Here is a 23,335-nt window from a genome sequence, read left to right on the forward strand (position 1 = left end):
CGGTCCCGGTCAGGGACTCTGCCAGACCCCCGGCATGCATTGTTACCCTCCCAGAAGCCCGATGAAGGGACCAGCTCGTAGACACGTCCCCGGAGTCACGCAGACCCACGTGGCCCGAAGCCCACTGCCGTCTCGGGGCTCCTCAGAGCTGGCCTCGGGGGTGTGTGCCACTGGCTTTCGCCCCGAGCAAGCAGAGGCCCAGAGGGTTAGGGTTAGACGCTGGAACAAGCTGCTCTGGGCGTGGGGGGCCGGGCAGCCTCTCCCTGGCACCCGAGGGACTGGAGTGGCCGGCCAGAAAGGACTGGGAACGGCTCTGGGAGAGGAGGCAGCCTGGAGAGCTCCCGGAGCCCCGCACCCAGGTCAGAAGCCAGGGGAGCGGCCGAGGGCGGCCAGCGGGGCCCTGGGAAACCAGGCTCTCCAGAGACCCGCGGGGGCCCGCGCTCTGCTCTGGTTCAGAAGATGCCCCAGGGTGCTGAGCTGACTCCCAGCTGGGTGCCAGACTGTGCCACCCCCGTCCCTCCCCCAGCTGCTGGCAGGCCGTCCGAGTCACCCAAAGGCCCCCAGGGCTCGGTGAGCTGTCCAGGGCCTGAGAACCGAGCCGAGGAAGAGGCGCTCGGGGCTCTGGGTGCTGCAGGCTGATGGGGGGCGGCGGTGGGCTGGGGGGGCGACAGGCTGCGGGAGGAACGACGAGGCGGGCGGCGCTGAGTCACCCGTGAGTCACAGTCTGCCACCAGGCAGCACAGCCCGCCTGGCGTTTTGGAAGACGAGAGTGGGGCAGCCTTTCAGAAGCAAAAAGAACAATCGCCACCAGCAGTCACTAAGCAGAGGCTAAACGTTTGTACTGATTGCCAGCCACGCGACGTCGCGGCCACTTTCAAATCCCTGGGAGCTGTGACTGGTCCCGATACGGTTCTCTGGGCTGAGAGAGGGTGTTGGGGGCGGGGGGCGCGCAGGCAGGATGGGGTCACACCCCAGTCCTGCCACGCACTCACTGTGCAGCCTTGGGGGTGTCCCATGGTCTCTCTGACCCTGGACTCCTTGTGCCTGTTCTTCCAGAGAAAACGAGAAAGGCGCCGGATCAAGGGGCACATACTGCCGAGCACATGCTCAGCTGGTAACGGAGAAGAACCGTTCCATTATCAGCAGGAGCGGGAGCCACGCTCCTCAACGCTACAGGTTTCTACCTACCACGACGGCTGGGCGACAGGCACCACAGTGTCCGACATGCGTCTCCCGTCCCTGCCCCGTCCCCAACGGGGCCCTGCTGCTGGGGAGACAGCCCCTGAAGGCCACAGGGGACCCTGGGGCTCTGGCGCTGCCTCGGGTTCATAAAGGTTCCAGGGTGTCGGGGGTTCGACCCCTTCGGCACTCAGCAGCCGGTGGCCAAGGCGGGACCACCCCCTCTGCCCACTCCGCGTGGCACCACGAGCCAACCTGCACAGCACTAGCAACAGCAATGAAAGATTTACTGCGTGTTCTTGTGACTTGGCCCTACTGTCTCTACGGCCTGTTTATTCAGGCCTCACAATACGTCTGTGAGGTGCAGCGGAGCCACCGAGCTATCCCGCCGCGCAGGCAGGGCGGGCTGGAGCTGGGAGTGAGGCCCGGCGACCCAGACCCGGAACGCTTCGCCGCCGCCGGCCCCCCAACGATCCACCCGACAGCAGACAGAAACGGACGCCGGGTGAGACCCTGGGGCACGCTGTGCACGGACGAAAGGGATTCTGTGCTGACGCGTCTGCACACGACCCGTGCGCCCCGGCCCCTCTCCATCGGCACGGCTCCCTGGGAGCCCGCGGGCTGTCTGCTCGGCTGTCCCTGCACTGCCGCGGCCCCGGTTCACGCAGATGCCCGCCACACTTTGGAGACAGGAGGGTCGAATGGGAGGGGTTGGCCAGCCTCCCTCAGGGCGGGGGTGGGGGGGGGAGCTGGTGGGTTTGTCTTTCTCCACAAAGGTCCAGTCTCCGACGAGTGATGAGTTCGTGTCTTTATTGCTCTGCGTGTTTTCTCCGTATCACGAGCCCTTGGCGTTGTTATCGTTACAGACCTGGCGTGCACGTGTCCCCAGCCCTCGACGGACCTCCCGGTGTCCGGTAAAAACCGCGTCTGCCCTGGCTGGTGTGGCTCCGTCCGCTGGAGCGCGGTCCCGCCCACCAGCAGGCGGTGAGTTCGACCCCCGGCCGGGGCGCGTACGGGAGGCGACCGGGCAATATTTCCGTCTCTCTCTCTCTGTTCCTCTCTCTCTAGAAGCAGTGAACACAAATCCTGGGAAGGGTTTCAGAAATAAACGTGTCTGGTCTTCTTCCCGGGTTCTTGGGAGGAGCTTCCGCAGGCTCACAGTTCTCCAGGCGACAGGAATGTCCGTGTCACTCGGGGAGGACCCTTGAAGCACGTCTGAGTCTGTGCTACTGAGATGGCGAGATGGGGCCGGTCGTCACGCCAGAAGGACCGGCCGTGGGGTCTGCGGGTGAGGCTCTAAGGCGTCGGACCCCTTGGCAGCGAGGTGGGTGGGGGGGGTGCTGCAGACGGAGCTCACGCAGGTGACCAGGGGTTCAGTGCACCGCGCCTACGCGAGGACACCCCAGCGGAAACCGTGTGCTCCGCCCCGTGGACTCCCCGGAGGGTGGGGCCGTCGCTGTGCCGGGGATGCGCCCCGCCCTGACTGCACAGGGGGGGAACGCAGGTGCGCCCTCCCTGCCTCTTCTTCCGCATCTGTCGCCTTTCCAACAAAACCGTGATCTCGGGGGTCGCACCTTCCTGGGTCCTGGGAGCTGCTCTACCAAACAAGTGAATCTGGGAGGGGGTCGGGAGCACCCCTGAACCTGTGCCCTGTCAGTCCGAAGCGTGGGTGGCCTGAGGACCTTGTGTGGGGTGCCGGAGTCTACACTTAGGGCGGTCTTGCTGGGGACGGCGCCCTTCACCCGGGGAGTCCGTGTGCATGCTGGGAGGTCCGTGTCCACCGGCCGTGCGCTCTCGCAGCCCCACCCTCCTTGCGGCTCTCGCCCACCTCGGAGGGCCAGCCACCCCCGCGGCCCGGGCTGCTCTTCCCCCGGGACCTCCACAGCTGGTTCCGTCCCCTCCTTCGGGCCCCTGCCCCAGTGTCTCCTTCCCACCAAAGTCTCCTCTCCGACAACGTCACATCCAGCTGCACCCACTCACGTCCTCCCACACGTCCTGCCCCAGCCCTTCCTCTCGCCCTTCCCCGCGTCCTCTTTCTGCGGACACCGTCTCCTAGCACGCTAGGTCGTCGGCTTATGGCTTCGCTCATTAAAACTCCTCCACTGCTAGGTTTTAAGGTTCGTGGGTCAAGAACGTTTCTCTGCCCCGTGCTCAGAAGAGCGCCTGGCTCTTAGTAGAAATTCCCTATTAGTTAAAGTAAGCAAATGCATATTCACATGCGTATTATAGGATCGGGCTCCTGCAGTGTAACACGTTGAATTCACGCTCATTGCCCACGAACTCTCTGACGCAGAACATTACGTCGTCCTAATTCTCCTGTTTGGAAAACCCACTGCACAGGGCAACGTTTTCTATCTCACCCGAGGAAGGAAAACAACAGAACTCCTTTGCCCACGGGTCTCTGGTACTCACCACGGCACGCACGGATCTCCCCACCTCCGACGGCACTCTCAGCGAAGACAAAGCGCTTCCACAACGTGAACCTCACTGAGTCGGCGCTGCGGCTGAGGGGCAACGGCACGAGAGGAGGAACCGTGTTTCCCCCGAGCTGATAGCCCCCACGCTGCCGAGGCTCCGCCCTCAGTGATGTTCCCAGGGAGCTCTGCGGCCACGTCCGAGAGGTGCCCCGGCTGCCGCACGGGCGGGAAGCCCACACGTGGACAGAGGGCGGTCCCGGGCCAGCTGGCCCCGGTGCGCCCGCACAGCAGATCGAAACGAAGGGCTGGGCTTCCTCTCTGAGCAGCCGGACGCCAGGCGCCCAACCCCGGCCGCCCCACGCGGGTCCTCCTCGGCGTCCGCACGGGTGCAATCGTTTGGTCCCGTGGCAGGCGTGGCTCCTCAGAGCTGCTGCTTTCGGTGGCCCTGTCCCGGTCATTAAGAGTCACGCGCGTGTGGAGAAAGTCTTCTCCGACCTGCGTTCGGCGCCCAGGAAGCACGGGGCTCCTGACTGCACAGCGACTCTGCCCGCAACACTCGGAGGTGGGTCCCTTGCAGGACTGGTTCGTTTTTACCCTCCCCCAGGGACGGTTGCCTCCTTCACACACCTCGGCCAGGGACCAAACCCACAGCCCAGGCACGTGCCCTGACCGGGAATTGAACCAGCGACCCTCTGATTCACGGGACGACGTTCCAACCAGCTGAGCCGCACTAGCAGGACACACAGTCATCATCATTATTACTTTCTTTTTTTACTAAAAGTTTCATCCATTTGTTTATCTTCCAGCCATTGAACGAGCAAATCCAGCTTTAGTCAGCCCAGAGTCATGTGGCATCACCTAATGACCCCTAGGTCGTGCAGAGCCCTGCGACACAGACCCATGACGGCAGCCTACACCCAGAAACTTCTCTAACACCTACCCCATTTGGAACTATGGTTTAGAATTAATTGCCTTCACAGGACGTATTTTTCCACAGTGATTTCCACTTCATCTGCTTTCCAGTGAGTAGACATTTAACTTTCTAGACCCTTCTTTGCTTAAACCTCAGGAATGCTGGACACAGGGCAGCCCCACCCTAATGCTTCCTCGTGTGGGGGACGAATTGGCAGGCTTCGGACAGGAGCCCCCGGGCCCCGTGCTCCCACCTGAAGAACAGGGTGCTCCCTGCACCGTCCTGTACTTGTGCAGGGGACAAGAGAGCCTGTGGTCCCCATCTGTGGGTCAGTCCCCCAGCCGCTGGAGGACAACGATCCAGCCACAGGAGGACATTGGGTTGCCCACCCATTGCTGCCCATGAGAAAACATACGGAGGTTACTGTGGTTTGTCATCTGTCTTTTCGCCTGAGAGCTTTGCAGGCGCCTCGGCTACTGGTCTTTGGCTGGACATGCCCAGGAGCCTAAGTTCGCTGGGAAGAGCCGGGGCCTGGAAGGCCGTCAGACCTTATTTCCCCGCAGGCAGAACAAATGCGGATGCCTCAGTCTCTTGCGTGAGCAGAATCAAGGGCGAACATGAGTGAGATGCTGTCTGGCGTGAACACAATTAAAGTACTGGGTGGAGGTTCAGAGATGCAGTGAAAGAAACGGAGTCTGGCCCGACATCCTATCAGGAGGCCCCGGTGTGTTCGGCGGGCCACTGCCACCCGCGCGCCCGCGCTGCTTGGAGACCGCTGGGAGAAACCACAGTCCCTCCCAGGCTGCCCTTGAACAAGTTGGCCGCTTCTACTGACGGAGTTCACATTCCCTGCGCTATTGGGAACCCCCGAGGACAACCGCGTTCAGCTCTGAGTTTATCTGGAGAGGATGTTGCTGACCGCGAAGGATCTGAAGACGTGGGCCTGGGAGAGGGGCGTGGCCTTAAGAGAAACAGTTGCGGGAACTTTGCCCAGGGAGCCTGGAAAAACAACTCCTGGGACCCGTCAGGCCTCGGGCATCGGCGGTGCTGACAGGTGGGGCAGATCCTTCCGGCATCAGCCCGTCAGCCCCCGCACCGCAGGGCCCTGGCTGCACTCGGGGCGGAGACAGACACTGTGCAGGACCAGCCCTGACCACTTGCAAGGGAGTCGGATGAAAAAGCAAGGACTCCGGGAGACGGTCTCCCCCCAACTCCGTCACCCACTGCAAATGTGACCTTGAGCTGCTGCTTAACCTCACCGCACTGGGCATTCTTTACGAGTGGAGCAAAGCGGGCAGAGCTTTTCTGAGAATCATGTGAGATAAACATGTGTAAAGAGAACGAGAAATCAGTGACTGGTTGAGACCATTCAGATGCGGGAAGGCGGTACCAAGGAGGCAACTCTGGAATGAAACCTCAGAGGGCAAGAGGGACCGGGGTGGGAGCGCTCCCGGGGATGAGACAGTGCGAACCAAGGCGGAGAGGCTGGAAATGAACGCTTTGCGGGGGGCGGGGCGGGGAGCGCGCGCTCCTGCGGCCCGAGAGTGGGGGGGAGGAGGAAAATGACGGGGACGGCAGGAAGGTGCCACAGAGCGGACTAGCTCGCCCAGGAGCCCCTGGACGGGGGCGGGGCCGCTCCAGCGCAGCCGGGAAACTCAACCTCAGCGCGGGCCGCAGTGGACGGGTCAAAGACTGGCCCCGGGAAGGCAGGTCAAACAGTCACGATGAGAGTCTGCGCCACAGGGCGTGACCTGGGACAGTGTCAGGGGCACTGAAAAGAAGGGGACAGATGTCGCTAATGAGGAGTGAAGGTGGAGGGCAACTCGTGCAGGACACCGCGGTGTGGCGTGGGCCGGGAGCGGGGAGCGCCGGAAGCGGAGAGGAGCGGGGACGGAGCGGGCCGGGAAGCCGAGGAGCTCAACGGGCGGCGGCGGGACGAGCTGCATTTCAGGGGCTGTGGGGCATCCACACGACGAACGTCACTGTCACAGGAGGCTGGAGCGACGGTTCCGGAGCTCGGGAGGGGCCTGGGCCGAGCCGGAGACGCGAGGGGAGGCCGACCGACCGGGAGACGGGGTTGTGCTGTCAAATGTAAACACACTTGGCTTTGAACTCTGCCTTCCGCATTAACTAGCTGTGTGGCCTCGGACAAATTATTTACCATCAAAGCCTTAATTTCCTTAATTGTAAAATTGGGAAAATTATGCGAACTTCAAAGGCCCTGCTCACTGCGTACCATCTGGTTGCCATTTGTCACCCTCGCTGTCGACTGTCATTACTGAGCCCATTAAGGTAGATGAACTTGGCCAGGGGCAGAGGAATTAAGAAGCAAAGAGGGTTGAGGGAGGAATCTTAGGGAGCAGTTCTGAAGGGATGTAAGGCCCAAGAACAAACTTGAAAAAAGACCAGGAGTGGCCAAAGAGGTAGGCAGAAGACCCTGAAGGGCAGGTGGGAGAGAAGGTCAAGGAGGGAATCACCGAAAACTTCCAACGCTACCAAGAAGCTGGGGTGGGAGAAGGGGAAAATGCAGACATCGGACACGGTGACTTAAACACGATCTTTGTTCAGTGGGAGCATTGCATGTGCGGCAGGGGCGGAAGGCGGTTGCAGATGTCGCAAGACTTCGAAGTGGTATTTTTACCCAGACTCGAAGAGGATGTGAATCAGACACCAAAGCACATTGCACCATGGATCGCCTTCTACAAATCTGGAAGTAGACAGAGACAAAAAATGGCACGCCTGAGTTTCCCACCCCACCTCAGCGGTGTAAAAGGCCTGAGTTGCTCCAGAGAAAGGAGATTGGAGAGAAGGTTTTCTTTGGGGAGCGCTGCACCGTGAGCCCCCTTATTCTAAAAGGGGAGTTGCTTCCCTCCGGGGCCATCGGGGCCTTGCTGGGGGTCTGGGGGGTCTCGGCTGGTGTGGCCTGCAGGTGGAGGGAAGGAGGAGAAGGCGTCTGAGTGTTTGGTTCTCGTCCGAGGCCCGTCAGCGGCAGAGTTAGCAGGCCTGGCCGCGCCGAGTGGCCCGTTGTCGGGGCAAAGGACACAGGCGTGTTCTGGTGGCTCCGATGGAGTGAGCTGGCGTGGACCGCATTTACATTCTCCCCAAGATGATCACCCGCAGCCAACAGAGCGAGCTTATGAAAACAAGGACGAAGGGGGAAACACGCAGAACTGGAGGAAACTGAATTGGCGCGCTCGGAAAAGAAGAGTGGAAGTTTCCTGCCGCAGGTCCCTGAGGGACCCTGCAGAGGCCCCGAGGGGAAGCTGGCTCCGCACCGCGGCTGCTGGCGCCGAGCGCCCACGCCGTCTCTCCCCGGCACAGTCCGGCCAGGACCTCCCGGCCCTGTCTCGTCACCCAGGCCGCTCCTACCTTCCCCGGTCCTGGAAGGACCGGACCCCTGGGGAAGAGGTGAGCGAAGAGGAGAGAGGGCAGCCACCCTGCCTGCCTGCCTGCTTCCGAGAGGGGGCGTGCTGCCCCGAGCCCTGGCGAGGTGAGGGACCAGAACGCCACCTCTGAGCGACTGTGCCCGAGGCGGCCTGTCCGCGTAGCATCCAGACAGTGAGTCACAGCTAAAAACATCCGCGCCGCGTTCTACTGTCTTAGGAAGCAGCAGGGCAGTCTTGAGATGGTCTAACTGTCCTGCAGCAAAAGAACTGCTACTCTACAAATCTGAAAAAAGAGTGGAAGACAATTTTTCACATTAAAAAAAAGCCCCACACAATCCTTGCGTTTTCAATGTCCCACTGACCCAAAGGTACACGAAGTGAGCCGGGATGTGGAGGCGGAGACCTCGGGGCAAGGGGTGTTTTTAAATGCCGTCGGCAGAGCCAGAAAGGACGCTATGGTTCGATGAGATGCTAGAGATGACGGGGGGGGGCTACTTAGGATAGGGGAAACCGAGGCACGGCCTCGGGTTGAGGAGAAAGAGGCAACAAAACCAGGAGAAAACGGCCGGCCCACAAGGACAGCAGGAAGGGCGGGCCAGTGAGGCAAGACACAAGAGGGGAGACAAAGTCGAGAACGCAATCCCTGCCTGCAGGACAGAAAAGACTCTCCTTTCTCGGAAAGGTGACAAAAGGGAGGGGGGGGGGAATGAGCAACGACACAGGGCTCCCTGGTTGGAGGGACAAACAGGACAGTGTGCGGTGAATGACGCCGATCACGCTGACGGTGGGGGGAGAGCTCCCTCCCGGGAGTGAAGGCAGTGGTGGCGGTCACTGCTCTGGGGGAAGAGCGAGGACCGGTGTACAGGCTAGAGAGGGATTACTCTGGGCTCAGTGTACGGGAGAAACGTGCTGAAACCAGCACTAGTGGCCCTGGCTGCTGTGGCTGCTCAGTGGATTGGGTGCCGGCCTCCAAACCAAAGGGTCGCTGGTTCGATTCCCAGTCAGGGCACAGGCCTGAGCTGCAGGCCAAGTCCCCAGCAGGGGTCGTGCACAAAGGCAACCACACATGGATGTTTCTCTCCCTCTTAAAAAAAACAAAACAAAACAGCGCTAGTGGACAGTGGAACGGGTCTTCTCACACAGTTGGAAGCTTCCAGAACAGAGTTGGGGATAGACGAACAGCTGCCGCCATGCTGTGGAGAGGACTTGTGTGTGGGGAGCGAGGGCGAACAGGTGGTCTCCAAACTCTTCACGTGGGGGACTCACGTCCAAGGTCACGTGGGCAGGGTCCGTCCCTCCTGCCGACAGTTCGGGCGTCCCCCAGACTGAACACAGTGCAGGGCAGCCCGCTCCCCGGGAGCCAGGGAGACAGCGCACAGACGAGACTGTGCCTGTTATGCAACGCCTCAATCTATTTGTAGCAAAGGAACAGGCTGGTCCCTGAGTTAGAGTCTGTCTCCAAAGTACAAGACTCTCTGTGTCTCCGTAGCTGGGCGGTGGATTAACATGGGAACTCTCAGTGTGTTCGGGGACAGTTTCCGTTTGTGCGCGCACTGACACGGAGCTCTGCCGGAGAGAGCCTCCAGAACGCCCGTGGCTTTCCCGCTGCCAGGAGGCAGCCGGGGCTGCTAACAAGAGCGAAGCACATCAGCCCGTGTGCTCTGTGTTTGAAATGCAAGACAAACACCCCCCCCACCCCACCCCACCCCCACCCCGGACCCCCGTCTGCGAACCCTCGGGCTGCCGCCGACAGATCGGAGCGGCCGGGACTCCTCGCAGCCGCACTTCCGTGGGACAGGGACGCGTCACGGACACGCAGCGGTCGCCCGGGAAGACCGCGCTGCGCACTCTCAGTGAGAGCTGTGCCTTCCGAGAACTGATGCCCGCTGAAACACAGGGCTCCTCAGCGTTCATCGCCAGGCGTCTGAAAGGGCTCCCCCCACAGGTTCCGCGGAAACTGGCCGTGGGACCCGATTAAAAATGTGAATCTCTAAAGAATCGTTGTCCGTCACTCCGTCACAGCGTTTTCCCACGGAGAGCACACGGCCGAGGGCGATCGGGCATCCTGGGTCAACTTCAGTACCTAAGATCCTTTGGCGTCTTTGTTTGTTCGCTTATTTTGGTCTTAACTTTCTGAACAACTGTGGTTTCCAGGGACAGTTTTTGTGCGACCTTGTCTTGCATGAGTTTCCGGCGTGGAGACGGCGCAGTGGGTCGACGGTCACACACTTCACAGAGCACCCCCCCATCCTCCCAGTGCCTGCCTGGCTCCCGACTTGGTTACGACACTGTGACTGGCACGGTGCCCACGCTGCCCTCACACCCCGTGACTGCTCTGGGACCACCAGTCTGTGCTCCCCACTCTCCTCCCCTGTCTCACCGCGGCCCCCAGCTGTTCTCCCCTCCGGCAGCCGGCAGCCTGCTCTGTGTCCGGGAGTCGCTTCTGTGCTGTGTCTCCGAGGACGACGTTCACTAGACCCCGCACGGGAGTGAGGGTGCAGGGCCCGTGTCTCCCTCTGTCTGACCTACTCCACTCGGCACCACACCCTCCGGGTCCGCCCCGGCCGTCCTTTGCCATCACACGGCAGCGGCGACATTAAAAGTCGGGTTCCAGGCAGTAACCCTATCTGCCGCTCTCCGTGCCCGGCGCGCCGCCCGCCTGGCCAGCGGTGAGCTGGCTCAGCTTGCCGAGTAAATGAATGACTGCACGTGCGAGATGGGCCGGTCTCCCCCCAGGCTCTGCACGCCCTCCTCGTGTCCCCGGGGACCAGGGTCCGCAGCCCAGCCCAGAGCAGGGGGCTGACACCCATCCCAGGAGCCCAAATCCACACGGCTGTGGGGGCCGGGCCCCCTGACGGTGCCAGCTGCAGATGGCTGGCTGCTCCGGAGTGTGCTTTGGTTTAATCTCCCCCTAGAACAGGGCGAGCACCTTCTGGAGTCCTGAGTTCCCCCTTAGCTCGGCCCCGGGAGTGGAAGTGGGGCGCGGGAGGAGAGCGGCCCGTAACCGCCCCCGTCCCCACACGCCCCGGCACAGGCCTGGTCACATCTGCCTCCCATTACGCCCGCCGACGGCCCCCCCGGCCGGTGCCCAGCTGCAGCCCAGGCGGAGGTGCGCTTCGGCCGAGGTGTCCCTCGCTGACATCAGCCGCTCGGTAATGAGGAACACAGTTCTGGACGTGCTTTGACATTTATTGTCTCATTTGGGGTCCATTACAACCCAGGGAAAAAAAGGTGTTTTCCAGAATGGGAAGCAGGCGTGGGATCGAGAGACCACACAGCACGGAGGGCGAGGGGCCCGGGCCGGACCGGCGGCTGCCACCCCTCACCCCAGGCAGGCGGGTGGGCCCTGCCGCGGCGGTGTCCCACCCAGCTCCCCGCCCCACCCTGCCCCGGCAGCCGGGGAAGCGGGAGCGAGCGGGGCAGTGGGGGCAGCTCCCCTGTCCCCTCGCTCAGGACGGGAGTCCCTGGAGAGTGGTTGGGCCTGGACGTTTCTAGGAACACTTCCCAAGCAGAGCCTGCGGCCCCAGCACCTCAGGGCCCGTCAGGGAGGCCGAGGAAACACCCCCTCCCCACCCCCCCACCCCCGCTGGACTCACGTGCCCAGGAAGGGCCGGTGCTCGGCTGGGGTCGTGCTGCAGAGAGGAGCCGGACTTGGAGACGGGATGCGGTGTGCACACATGCAGACACGCATGCACACACTAACACAGACACAGGCACATGCCTGCACACACATACACACGCTCACGTGGGCCCCAACAGTCCCAGGGCAGCCTCAAACGTCCGCGACTTCACAGGCATGAAAGTTACAAGCCGACAAGAAGCCTCGCGGGAGAGCTCACTTATTTAAGTCTCTCCTGCGCTCCCACACTCCCCACACCCTCCCCCTGCGGCAGCGGCAGCGGCGTGGGTTCTGGCCGACCTCTCTACCGCTGCAGGTGTTTGGTTTCAGCCACCACCGTGTGCCGTCTTCGGGCAGAGGGCGGGAAGGCCCAATGGCAGGCGAGCTGCGTGCGACACGGAAGGGGCCGCGCCCACAGTGGGCCTGCCTGCGGGGAGCCCAAGGTCACGTCGCAGGGGCGACGGCTCACACGGCACCGCTGCTCACCCAGCCTGCGGCGCTGGCTGCTTCTAAAAATCTCACGGGGGCGTCCCACCTGCGGCCCACCGGCCTGATGCACCCCAGGACGGCCAGGAATGTGGGCCAACACAAAATCGTGACTTTACCTAAAACCTTTTTCTTCTCACCCGTGTTCGTTAGTGTTTGTGTGTTTAACGTGCGGCCCGAGACAACTCCTCTTCTTCCCGTGCGGCCCAGAGACGCCGAAGGTGGGAGAGCCGTGCTGGGTGAGGGCGTTACTTGTCTGTGCCAGTTCCACTCCATCTCCGTAGAAACTCACTCCCTGCCCTGTCGAAGGTCCCGTGGCTCTCGTCCCGTCTGCTGCCGTACCAACCTCCCCCGCAGACGGCTCCGTCCACGCAGCATCGGCCTCGCGAGGGGACACCGCTGACCCTGCTGAACCACCCAGACCCGGGCCGAGCCCCGTGCGGAGACGCTCACCGAAGGCAGTCCCTCCCCCAGCGACACCGTGGGCTGGTGCTCACAGCCACTCCTCCGGCCCACCGGACGCCGGCCGGCCGGCCGTGAGGCCAGACCCTCTCTCGGACACGGCGGCTCGGTGAGAACCACGACCGCCTCGAGCACGCGGACCGCCCGGTTTCCTCCGGGGTCTGTCGAGTGCATCCCCGACCAGGGCTGGCCGGCCCCCTCGTCCATTCCCCTGACCCGCCGGGCGCCCCCACTCAGAAAAGCCCGGAGAGGGGCAGCGGGTCACAGCTCTGCGGTTTGTGTTCTCCGCCACGGAACCGAAAGCGACAGTTGTGCAAACCCGCAGACAGGTCGCAGAACAGAGCAACAGAAACCGGTGTACTCATCGCTCCGGTTCAGACAGACGCTGCACAGGGTCAAACAACACCTGTGGCGGGATGAATTGTGTGTCTCCCCCCGTCCCCCACTAAAAGCGATGTGTACACGGAGGCCTGCGACTGCGACCTTATTTGGAAACGGGGTCCTTGCAGGTGGAACCGAGTTTGGACATGAGAAAGGCGGGCCCAGACTCACTAACGGGGGTCCTGAGGAGAAGAGGCAGATTTGGGCGCACAGAGAAAGCCGTGCAGGTGTCGGGGCAGAGGTCAGGGCGACGCTGGGACAGGCCCAGGGACCCCGAGATCGCCAGCAGCCCCCAGGAGCGGGCAGGGCGGAGCGAGGGGATCTTCCCAGAGCCTTGGGTGGGAGCGAGGCACGGCCCGGGCCTCGCCCCTGGGCTTCTGCCTGCAGAACTGTTGTTAGAGAGCCCGTCTCTGCGGCTCTGCCCCCCGCCCCTCCATGTGCGGCACTTGGTTACAGCCGCCCCAGGAAACCCGCGCCTCCAAGCGGAAACAGTAGGCTGTGTCAGGGTGAGGAGCACTTGGGAACTGGTGGAAGCAAAGAAACACAGACAGACAGACAGAAAGAGGAGGACGGACACTCAGACTCCTGAGCAGGGGCCAGCCCGCAGCGGGAGGTGGGGGGGTGAAGGAACTGGCCCAGCCCGCTTCAGGGTGCTGGTGTGGAGGCTGGGGCCGGGCAGTGGGGGGGGAGGGGGCGAGGGGGGACATCAGCGACAGACTTGCCACCAAGGAGGTAACCCTCCGTCCCTCCCAGGTCCGAGGGAGGTGTTTCCCGACAAAACCTTGCCACGTGGTAATGGCAACAAATCGCCAGCGTGTCCACTCCTCACCGGTACAGAAGCAGGACCGTGCGCAGTTTCCGGTCTGCACATTGGCATGTTCCTAACGGGTGTCTCAACCTCCCAAATTAGACGGCGGCCCCGCCGGGGGCGGCGCTGCTGGCCTGCCGCCTCGGTCTATAATTGTGCCGTAGCCACCGCCTCCGAAGGTGCTGAGACGCCGCTCGTGGATGACGGTGTCGCTGAAACAGTTCCATTCTGAGCTGGGAACAGGAAGGTGCCCCCTCGCCCCCCCCGGGAAAACTGCGGGGAGGAAGGAGGCTCTCCGCCGTGTCTCCTATCGATCCGGCCCCGGGGAGCCGCGGGGCCACGGGTCCCTTGATGGACAGCTTGTGGCTGGAGAGCCTTGCGCGTCCCAGCAGTCATTAGGGGGGCACATGACTGCCGGTCCCCGCTGGGGGCGGGGTTCCCTCTGAAAGGCGGAACGTAACCGCGCCGCCTGGCGGCACCGGCCGCAGCCCGGGGCCCCGGAATCCGGCGCGGCTGGTGGGGGCACATGTGTTCTGCAGACGCGTGCGCCCCCGGCCGACGCGCCCCTGAGGAAGCCGCTCTAGATCAAGCCAGCGCGGCCTCCGCGTGCAAACAGCGTTTAGCCAGGACCGCTGAGCGGGGGGACGTGACGCTCAGTGCGCTTTTGCAGGGAGTCCGGCTCGAGTGCATTAGCTCGGGGACGTGCCGCACACGTGACCGGAAACCGCAGCGGTCCCCGTGGGAATCCGGTCTCCGGGTTGAGTTCACCCGAGGAAAGAAAGTCTCGATTTAGATTCTACCCCGCCCCCCCCGCCCCCGCACCTCCCAATGCACGTGTCTGTTTTAGGGGCCGGGAGGGGGCCCTGTCACTCAGCAAACTCCCTTCACATCAAGACACCGTGAGGGTGCATCCGCCAGGGGAACCGCTTGACGTGGGCCAGGTGCCCTGACACGTGTGTGCCCGACACGTGTGTGCCCGACACGTGTGCCCAACACGTGTGTGCGCGTGTGCACTGCTGGCCCTGCGGAGAGGCGGATGCAGAGAGAGAGAGGGATCGTGCACATTCTATTCAATGGAAAAGGATTCCAGCAGGAAATCGCAGGGGCCTTCCCGGTATTTTTCTGTTGGGTTTTCAGAAAGCCTGCATCCCGCGCCGTCAGGAGGCAAAGCCCAGCCCAGGCCTCCCCGCCCCGGGTCTCCCCGGGGGCGGGACCCAGATCCGGGGCTCGGGAGCCCAGGCCGACCCTACTGGTGGGGACCGAGCCGCACTCCAGTCCCAGGCGGACGGCCGGTTTTCTGTATCAACGCGGCAAACAGGGCTTGCGTTTCGGAACGCATCTGGTCTCCCCGACCATCCTGTCAGAAGCAGCTACTTTCTGTAAATGGAAAATCCAGGCCGTTTACTGATTTCAAAACTAGGCCGTCGGCTCGTCCGCCAGGCCCCAGCCCCCAGCCCCCAGCCCCCAGCCCCTGTTCCGCGCGCTGGCCCAGCTGCCTGGCCTTGAAGGAGGGGTGGGCGGGGACTTGAGGGGTGGGCGGGGACTGACGTGTCTGACGTGTCTGACGTGTCTGCACAAATCGCTGCCCTCCAAGGGCAAGCGTATTAGAATAAAGACAGAACATATTTAGGAAAAACTTACTTAGAAGAGAAGGGTCACCTACCCAAGCCACTCGTCCTGCTAAACATTTTAACCAAAATAACTTCGATCTTTCAAACGACACATCTCTCTACTGCTGTGGGGCACTGGACGTTTCCACAGTTAAGGGGGAATCTTTCTTATTCTTACCCCTCCCGAACTCTCTGAGTCACTGATAAATGATGAAACCATTGTAGGACGCATGTGTAAATGCATGTCACTGGTGTGCACATATGTCTGCAATCTCGGCACGCCACCTGGATGGTAATCAGCGGCGTTCACCGCATCGCTGACCCGATTACGTCAAGTGCGAGATGTCGTGTCCCCGCGGCCAGAAGCTCGCTAACAGGCCTCATCTGCCTTTATCTAGGCCGAAGCTCACCATCACTTCGAAAACCCTTTCCAGCGGTCTAGAACTTGAATTATGCACCATTATGGGATATCCCTGTCATTAAAGTAGAAGTAAGATTTTCACGAAAAGGCCCCTGCAAAAACCTTTTCCATGACGCTGCTCAAGACGCTGGGACAATTCAGTGTCAGAAAAGGTGACTCCCCAGTCACAGCCTCTGCCACTCGTCGCCTGAGACAACTTTCTTCACGTTTACTGACTTGCCCCTCCCCACATTTCCGCTCCACTGGCAGGAAGCCACGCTCCTCCGCTGGGCCCCTCACGGGGGGCGGTGACATCAGATTCTGAAGCATTTAGAAGAACAGGCAACACAAGGAGGCCCCTGGAAGGGGCCCCTACAAACCCACCCGGCGATTGTAGGATTGCGTGTCTCTCAGGCACAAACATTGAGGAAAATACGCGATTAAAACAGTAGAAATCCACACCACGGTGTTCTGGGGAACATCAATTTAGTTATTAAATGGGTATAAATTAGCCATCGGTAATTTACCCTTCTAAGTGATTTAACCTTCCCCATTATCATTTCATCTGTTTTCCATAAAAAAAAAAAATCAAAGAGACCCGAGCCGCGGGAACGCCGCGCCGGGCCGGGGTCTGAAACTGATTTGGTGGCTTTGGAGCTGACATCAGCCCGGCCGGGCACGGCTCGCTTCGGAAAGCTGCCTCAAATTTCCCTTGGTTTTGAACTTTTTTTTTTTCCTTACCACTTTCATCTAGCAAGAAATCATCCTGGTAACGGAACTTCTCTGGTCCACATGCAATAAAAATGTCATCGTCACCAAAAAAGTCCTGAAGGCACATCACCTACAAGAGAAAAGCATGGCAGTCAGCAAGGGGTCAGCGCAGGGCGGTCGCACCGACGCACCGGCCGGCCCGCGCCGGCCCGGCCACTTCCCGCCCCGCCCCGCCCCGTCCCTGGCCAGGGCCGACCTGCCCACCTCTCCCGGGGGCTTGCAAAGCCAGGGCTCTGGCATCTGGTCCCAGCAAGAGACGTGTCCCGATGCACTGGCGCGGGAGGGCGGGAGCAGGACAGCAGGCCCTCAAACCGGCACATTTTACTACGCGATAGACGGACAGGCTCGGAGAGCAGAGCCCTTTCCCTTCACGGCACAGGGAGCGTGGCAACACGGGGGAGAGCAGCGCCCCTTTACTCCCCGGAACGCAAGAGGCCCCCAGACCCACAGAAGTCGGCTCGTGGTTTTCAGCCACAAAGATGTTCTTGAGTAGCTGGTGCCGCCCTAGGTGCCGGGTGGCGGCCACACAGGGCGACCACGGAAGGAAAAGAGTGCTGTCGTGATGTGAGTGCAACGATGTCCCGTAAACCCTTCCACCTCGAGCTGAAACGCAGATGGAGCCTTCCCTGGGAGAGGGACGGACAAAGCCCACTCCCGCTGGGATTCAGGCACGCCGGCCGCGACCGCAGCGTGCCCACCCCTGCAGCAGCGACGCTCAGCGTAAGTGACTCACGCTGCCCGACCTCTCACGGTCACAGGAAGGGGAAGGTTTGAAACCACCTTCTGATGCGTGTTCAACTTTCTGGGCCCCATTAAGAACTTGGGGAGCTGAGCGCCATTTCCCCACTAAGTGTGGCCAAAGGAATAATTCCAGGCATCCGGCTCTCTGTCCCAGGCTACGTGACGTGATGTTTTGTTCGCCGTGTGTCCTGCCAACACGAGGCCCCAGGGACACTGCTAATTCCGACCTTGTTTTAGTATCTGATGACCCTTTGGAGCAAATGCCCAAGTGGCTGGCAGGAAACGGTCTTCTGACAGCATTTCCCTTGGCTGCCTGAGGACCAGCGTCGAACCTTCCTGGGGCGTCCGGTCCTCCTGCCCCTGTTTAGCACACCCCCTCCACCTCATCTGTCTGTGGCTTCGTGTGCAGGGTCTCTCTGGGGTCCGCCCTTCGTCAGCTCTTGGTGATGCTTCCCTGACGCACCGAGGGGCTGCAGGACCTTACTTAAAGGCCCCCCATGGGATGGTGTGTGGGGGTCAGGAAGTTCTCCCACTTAACCTCTTACTCCCACACAGTCTCCTGGCTGAAGTTCTGAGAATGGAATTTCTACAACAGTTCGACAGTAAACACTAAGTGAGGTCCAACTGTGATCCTCAGAGCTTACTCTGCCTGCGAAAGCCTGGTGACAGAGGGGACTTCAGGGGGACGTTGCAGTTATCGGGGAAGAAGGGCCAGGTCCCCAAGAGCGGTGTCTGAAGCTACGATCTCGTGCTCCGGTTAGACACTGGCCCCGTGCGTTCCGAACCCACTGTCGGTTTCACCCCTCCCTTTCGGCTCGATCCCAGCTGCGACGCCATCCGCCGTTACACCCCCGTCGCCGCTGCCGCCCTGGCCCGCTTTGGTGTGGCCTTACCCACCCCCCGCAGGGCATTTCCATGTCGCCTGCCTGGGTCTGTGCTGCGCCCGCGCGTGCCAGCTGGCACGCAGCCTGTACGCGCACAAAGGAGAGGAAGACCGGGTCTCTCCTTGGGGTGAAGAGGTGAACAGTCAACCCTGAGGAGCAGTCTCTCCTCACGTTCAAGTGCGCGTGGTCAACAGGCTTTGTGCAAATCAGCTCGGAAAATACTGAGTGCACCCGATAGCGACAGGTTTCTTTATATCTGGTCTCCTCCTCGAAATGCTCGCCGAGCGAATGTCCAGTGCATCACAACTCCGACACGGACGGCAGGGGGGGCGGGGGGGGGTCTGGTATTTTCCGAACCCGTCTGACTCTGGACTCTCCCCTCACACGGCAGCCCGGGCGCCCAGAGGCGAGAACCCTCACCCCCTCTCCTCCAAAGCGGCCACCTGTCTCCAGCTACTTGCTATCTATTTTTTTTCCCCTTTTACTCCTGCAGACATGCAGCACGAGCCTACTCCGTGCCAGGGGCGGTGCGAGCAGCCAGCGGCAGCTCACCGCTGGGCGAGGAATACGCTGTTCTCCAGAGGGAAACTGTCCTTTCCTCCCAGGCCTCCCATCCCCCCGGTTCAGGACACCCGACTGCCAACCTCACCACCTGCATGCAAGCTCTGAGCTCCGGCTAAGTGGACGGATGACCACCGCAGGGCGGGGTGCCCGGAGGTTTCCAGTGGCGAGCACTGGAAACGAAGTCGTTATTATTACTTATTAATCGTGGTATTGTTTTCCAGACAGACAACGGTCCGCCTCCATCGGCCCCACCCTGTATCGTCAGAACTCGAACACTCGGGAAGGGGAGGGGTGCTGGCCCACCCCAGCCGGGACCGGGGACCCTCCTCCACGCCGGAGATGCAGAGAACAGACAGCCGCCCCCCGGGACCGTGCCGGCGGGGGGGGGGGGGGGGACGGTTCTGTCGGGAAGCGGGCGATGAAACACGATGAGCGTTTGATGTTGCCTCCACAGCCAGTGTTCCGAGGACATGAAAGGCACGCGGAGACTGTTGGGGGGCAGCGACTGTCATCGCCCGGCACGAACAGACATGGAAAACCCATTCCGGTCTCAAGCAACGTGCATGCATGCACTTAGCCCTCCGGCTGCGGGACGCAGAGCCAAGAATGTGTCCAGCTGTCGGAAACGTCGAGGCTTCCCGGACCCTCTGCTCGGGGACCCTCCACCACCTCCCTGCGCGCAGCCCCTCCCGGGGAAAGGGGGCGGCCCGTGGGGGAGACTCAGACTCACAAAGCCGCCCCTTGTGGGGCGACCTGGGGAAAGATCTGCCGGCGGGGGAGCCGTCAACACCGGGTCGCTATCGAGACGGATTGAGCCTGGCCTGTGCCGCCACCTCCCACGCTCTCTCCCGGGTCTGCAGTGGCCTCGGTGCAGGCCGGCTGGCAGAAGGAGTCACAGAAGAACACTGGGACCCCCTTCCCCGGGCCAGCGCCTGTCGGCCCGGGTGCCGCCAGCATTTGTAAACCGTGCGGCACCTGACCGTTTCCTCAGGGCCGCCGCCGCCCTCTCGCCCCTCGCACTGTCAGATAACGACACGGTGCCAGCCCACACGACAGGAGCCGTCCGGTGTGAGTGAATCAAAGTCAGACCTATTTTGGGGGGTCAGATTGGCAACAAGTATATATTTGGGGGTGTGGCACAGAATTTTAGTAATTCGTCCATGTGCCACGAGAGAAAAAGGTTGGACACCGCTGCTGGACGCCGATGCTTTGAGGACGTCCCCTTCGGCGTCACTGGGCTTCACCAGCAGACTAGGGAAGGGGCGGGGACGCAGCACCCGTTTGCGCCGCGGTCCGACCCTGCACGTCCATGCGGGGCTGTGCCTTCGTGAACCTGAGGCTCTCAGGACCCAGTGGGACAACCAGCCTGGAAAGCTAAGCTCCTCCCTGGCTGCTGTGGCTCGCTCAGCGATTGAAAGCAGGCTGCGAACCAAAGGGTCACAGGCCTGGGTTGCGGGCCAGGTCCCCCATAAGGGGCGCATGAGAGGCAACCACACACTGATGTTTCCCTCTCCTCTTTCTCCTTAAGAGAAAAGAAGAAAACAAAAGATAAGTTCCATTTACGGATTAAAAGCACAAAAAGCGTGCTCCCTGTGACAACGGGACAGTGACAGTTTGACCGACTTTCAGGAAACCCCTGCTCGGTGGGCGCCAGGTGCTGGGAGCACCCGCCGAGGTCGGACACAGGGAAAGGGCGCAGGCACCGGCAGCGGGTTTGGGGGGGAGAGAGCCCCCACGCGGGGGAAGCGGCGGGCTCCTCTCCAAGCTCTCCCGCTCACCGCCGCCGCCCCTGCCCGTGGAAGGGTCTGCACTGTGTCCGAGGTCTCCCTGGGGCTACGGATCCTGCCTCTGCGACACTCTCAGGTCCAGGCCTTGCCCCGCCCCCTTCCCTCCTCCCCCGTCACCGCGTCCATCCAGGTCCCATCTCCTACCTGCGGACCTTGGCCTCCTCTCAGGAACTTTCTCGCCTGACCTCTCTCTGACCCATCCTGTTTCACTCTATCAATCTGCTCTTCTCAGTTAACTTTCAGAACCTCTCTCCACGGCTCAGAAAAACGCCTCTGGTAAAGTTCACTTTCTGAGTGGGGCATTCTGGACTCCTCGACACCTGGTGCCAACCTGCCTCTCGTGTCGACAGTCACTTCAGCCGTGACAGGGCGCCTGATACTGAGTAAGCCTTTGGTGGATGGATGGAGGGAAGGAGGGAAGGATGGAAGCAAGGAAGGAAGGAGGGAGGGAGGGAGGAAGGAAGGAAGGAAGGAAGGAGGGAAGGAGGGAGGAAGGAAGGAGGGAGGGAGGGAGGAGGGAAGGAGGAGGGAGGGAGGAGGGAGGAAGGAAGGAAGGAAGGAGGGAAGGAGGGAGGAAGGAAGGACTATATTCTAACCTGAAACACTCTCCAACGTACCCTCTTTACTTAGACTTTTCAGCCAAGGGACTTTCTGTCCTCCTTGTGTGATTTCCGGCTGTTCCCCCAGCAGGCATCTCCTACCCACCTCTGCCTGACCGTCTCTCCGCTCCAATCCGAAGTGACCCCCACCCCCCGCCCTGCAGCTGTGAACGCTGAGTCCCCGTTCAGTAAATGCTCACTGGCCGCGTCATTTGCCAGCCACTGTGCCAGGCCTCGAAAATACAACGGCCCTCATGTGCCCCTTCTTTTCCAGGACATGTGCCCCTGGGGGACTCCTGTCGCCCGCTGCGAAGGAGCGGCTCAGCAGGGGGCCACGGGCCTCAGCTCCCTGTGGTTCTGTCTCACGCCCGGAGGCCGGGTACTGAGCTGCAGCCCCATGCTCTGCTCCACCACGAACGCGGCCCCCAGGAAGCCCCCGCCGGCTGCCTTGAAACGGGTCCTGTTTCCGAAGGGTCCTGCACCGTCTCCCGCCGGCTGTGGTGCCGACACCTCACAGGGACGGCACCCTGGCACAGCCACTGCAGGGCACGGCCCGGGAGGCAGAGCCCCGGCTCTGGGTTAAACCACCAAGATGTCACTCTCTCTGGGCCTCGGCGTTTCAGAACCACTGTTTTCAAGACTGGATGAGTTAAGACCATGGGTTGGAAGAAAGTGAGTCCTCAGCAAATGTCAGCCAGCAGTCCAAATCGAATGCACCCCCAGCACAGGCACTGGGCTGCCACAGTAAAGCCCGCTGTCCTCCGTTTGCTGGTGGAGGGTCTGGCCTCCTATTTGTTTAAAAAAAAACACGTAGAGTGCATAAAGGCACAATAAAATGAGGTATGCCTACATAAACAAATGAAATTAAAACAAAAACCCCCCACAGAGTATGTAGTTCCTAGGCACCGTGGCAACAGGCTTCTTCCCCAAGCAGATTTGGCGAGGACGCAGTGTGGGGGTGCCCCTTCTCGCCTTGGGAAGAGAATTTTATTAGCATAATTATTTTTGGGAAAAGCATGCTTGGCGTTAGCCTCAGTAAACGGGTGCGAGGCCGGCGCTGCGACGTGAGGCTGGGACACAGTCCCCGCTCTGCTTCCCACCGGAAGGGGGCGCTGTGCAACGCGTTCGCCACTGGGCTCGCCCGCTCCCACGGGCGCACAGGGCTCCGTGACCCGCCGTCTTATCTCCCGGCCTCTCGGGACTGGTCGCCAGCTTTCAGTTTTGTGGGAGCGGGAGATCTGCATTCCCCTGAGAGCACCGTCCTCCGTCGGAACGCCCCTACGTCGGAAAAGACACTGTGTGCGGACTGGACGCGGTTAACCAAGCGGGCGATGGACCCGCGGCACGCGCTGCAGACCAGCCCACGGGTGTTCAGCCCTGACCTGCCGCTCCGGGGAGCGGGTGACGCTAACCCCGCGTAAAACCATTCCCCTCCTCGCACCCGAGTTTCTCTCCGGTGGTGCGGAGCGCAAGGCCACGCCCCCGGGGCCCAGACACACGGGGGCGGATGCGGTGGGAAACCTGCAAGGGGGTCGGTCGGGCTGCCTGGGGTCCGGGCCCAGGGCTGCCATCGTCGTTGTACAGACCTGGGCCGGTCACTCAGTTCCTCTCACCTCCCGGTGTCTCTGCTGGTTATGGTGTGTTCTTGGCACAGTAACTGCATGATGAAGACACAGAGAGAAGGTGGGAACTCTTCCAGTGCGATGCAGCAGTGCAAGCAGCCCCGTACGCACCTTACATTTAATGCTCAACATACATCATTACGAGACTCACTCTACCGGGCAATAGTTGTTACCTCACTACCCCATTTCACAGGTTAAAAACGTTAGCCAGATTACACAGAAGACCGGTGGCAACCGGCAGCCAGGCCCGCGAGGACGCAAAGGCAGGCGCTGAGCTCGGAAGCCGCGGGAAAACGGTCTGTTCCAGCTCGCAGAGACACGTGCCCTTCCGCTTGTGGTCCCACTCATTTCGGTTAACAGAGCCATTGTAACAGTCACCACGTACATTCTACACTCAGGGTGTATACTAAAAATCGTCCCACAATTTTTTAAAGAAAGTTTAATTCGTCCTTTGACTCAAACAAACAGACAAGCAAACATAGTCAGTGTTCTGACTCTCTCGATGTCAAATCTGAATTCACAGCTTTTGCACTAATTTCTCCTTAACCCGGTCCTCCCAGCGGACTGAGCTGCTCACAGGGTTGGGGGATTTTTTTTTTTAAGCAGGACCAATATGGGCTTCCTCCTCCTCTGAGCTTCTGGCCCGCGTCCTCCGCGAGGGCAGCAATGGAAACAAAGGCAATAAAAGCGAGTGCTATTTACACAT

At 61.2% G+C, this 23,335-nt stretch overlaps 1 protein-coding gene across 5 annotated transcripts in view; it reads right to left on the reverse strand.

Moving 5' to 3' along the window:
• DCLK1 (doublecortin like kinase 1) overlaps positions 1-23,335 on the reverse strand; it is a 227,670-nt gene that overhangs the window by 105,164 nt on the left and 99,171 nt on the right. For all 5 annotated transcript variants that reach the window (XM_045838918.1, XM_045838919.1, XM_045838916.1 and 2 more), the window contains one exon: positions 16,403-16,502. In XM_045838918.1, the coding sequence (XP_045694874.1) occupies positions 16,403-16,502 (100 nt within the window). The remainder of the gene's footprint in view (positions 1-16,402; positions 16,503-23,335) is intronic.

This window comes from Phyllostomus hastatus, unplaced genomic scaffold, assembly GCF_019186645.2.
Source record: "Phyllostomus hastatus isolate PE091 unplaced genomic scaffold, TTU_PhHast_1.1 phas_contig_29, whole genome shotgun sequence".
NCBI lineage: Eukaryota > Metazoa > Chordata > Mammalia > Chiroptera > Phyllostomidae > Phyllostomus > Phyllostomus hastatus.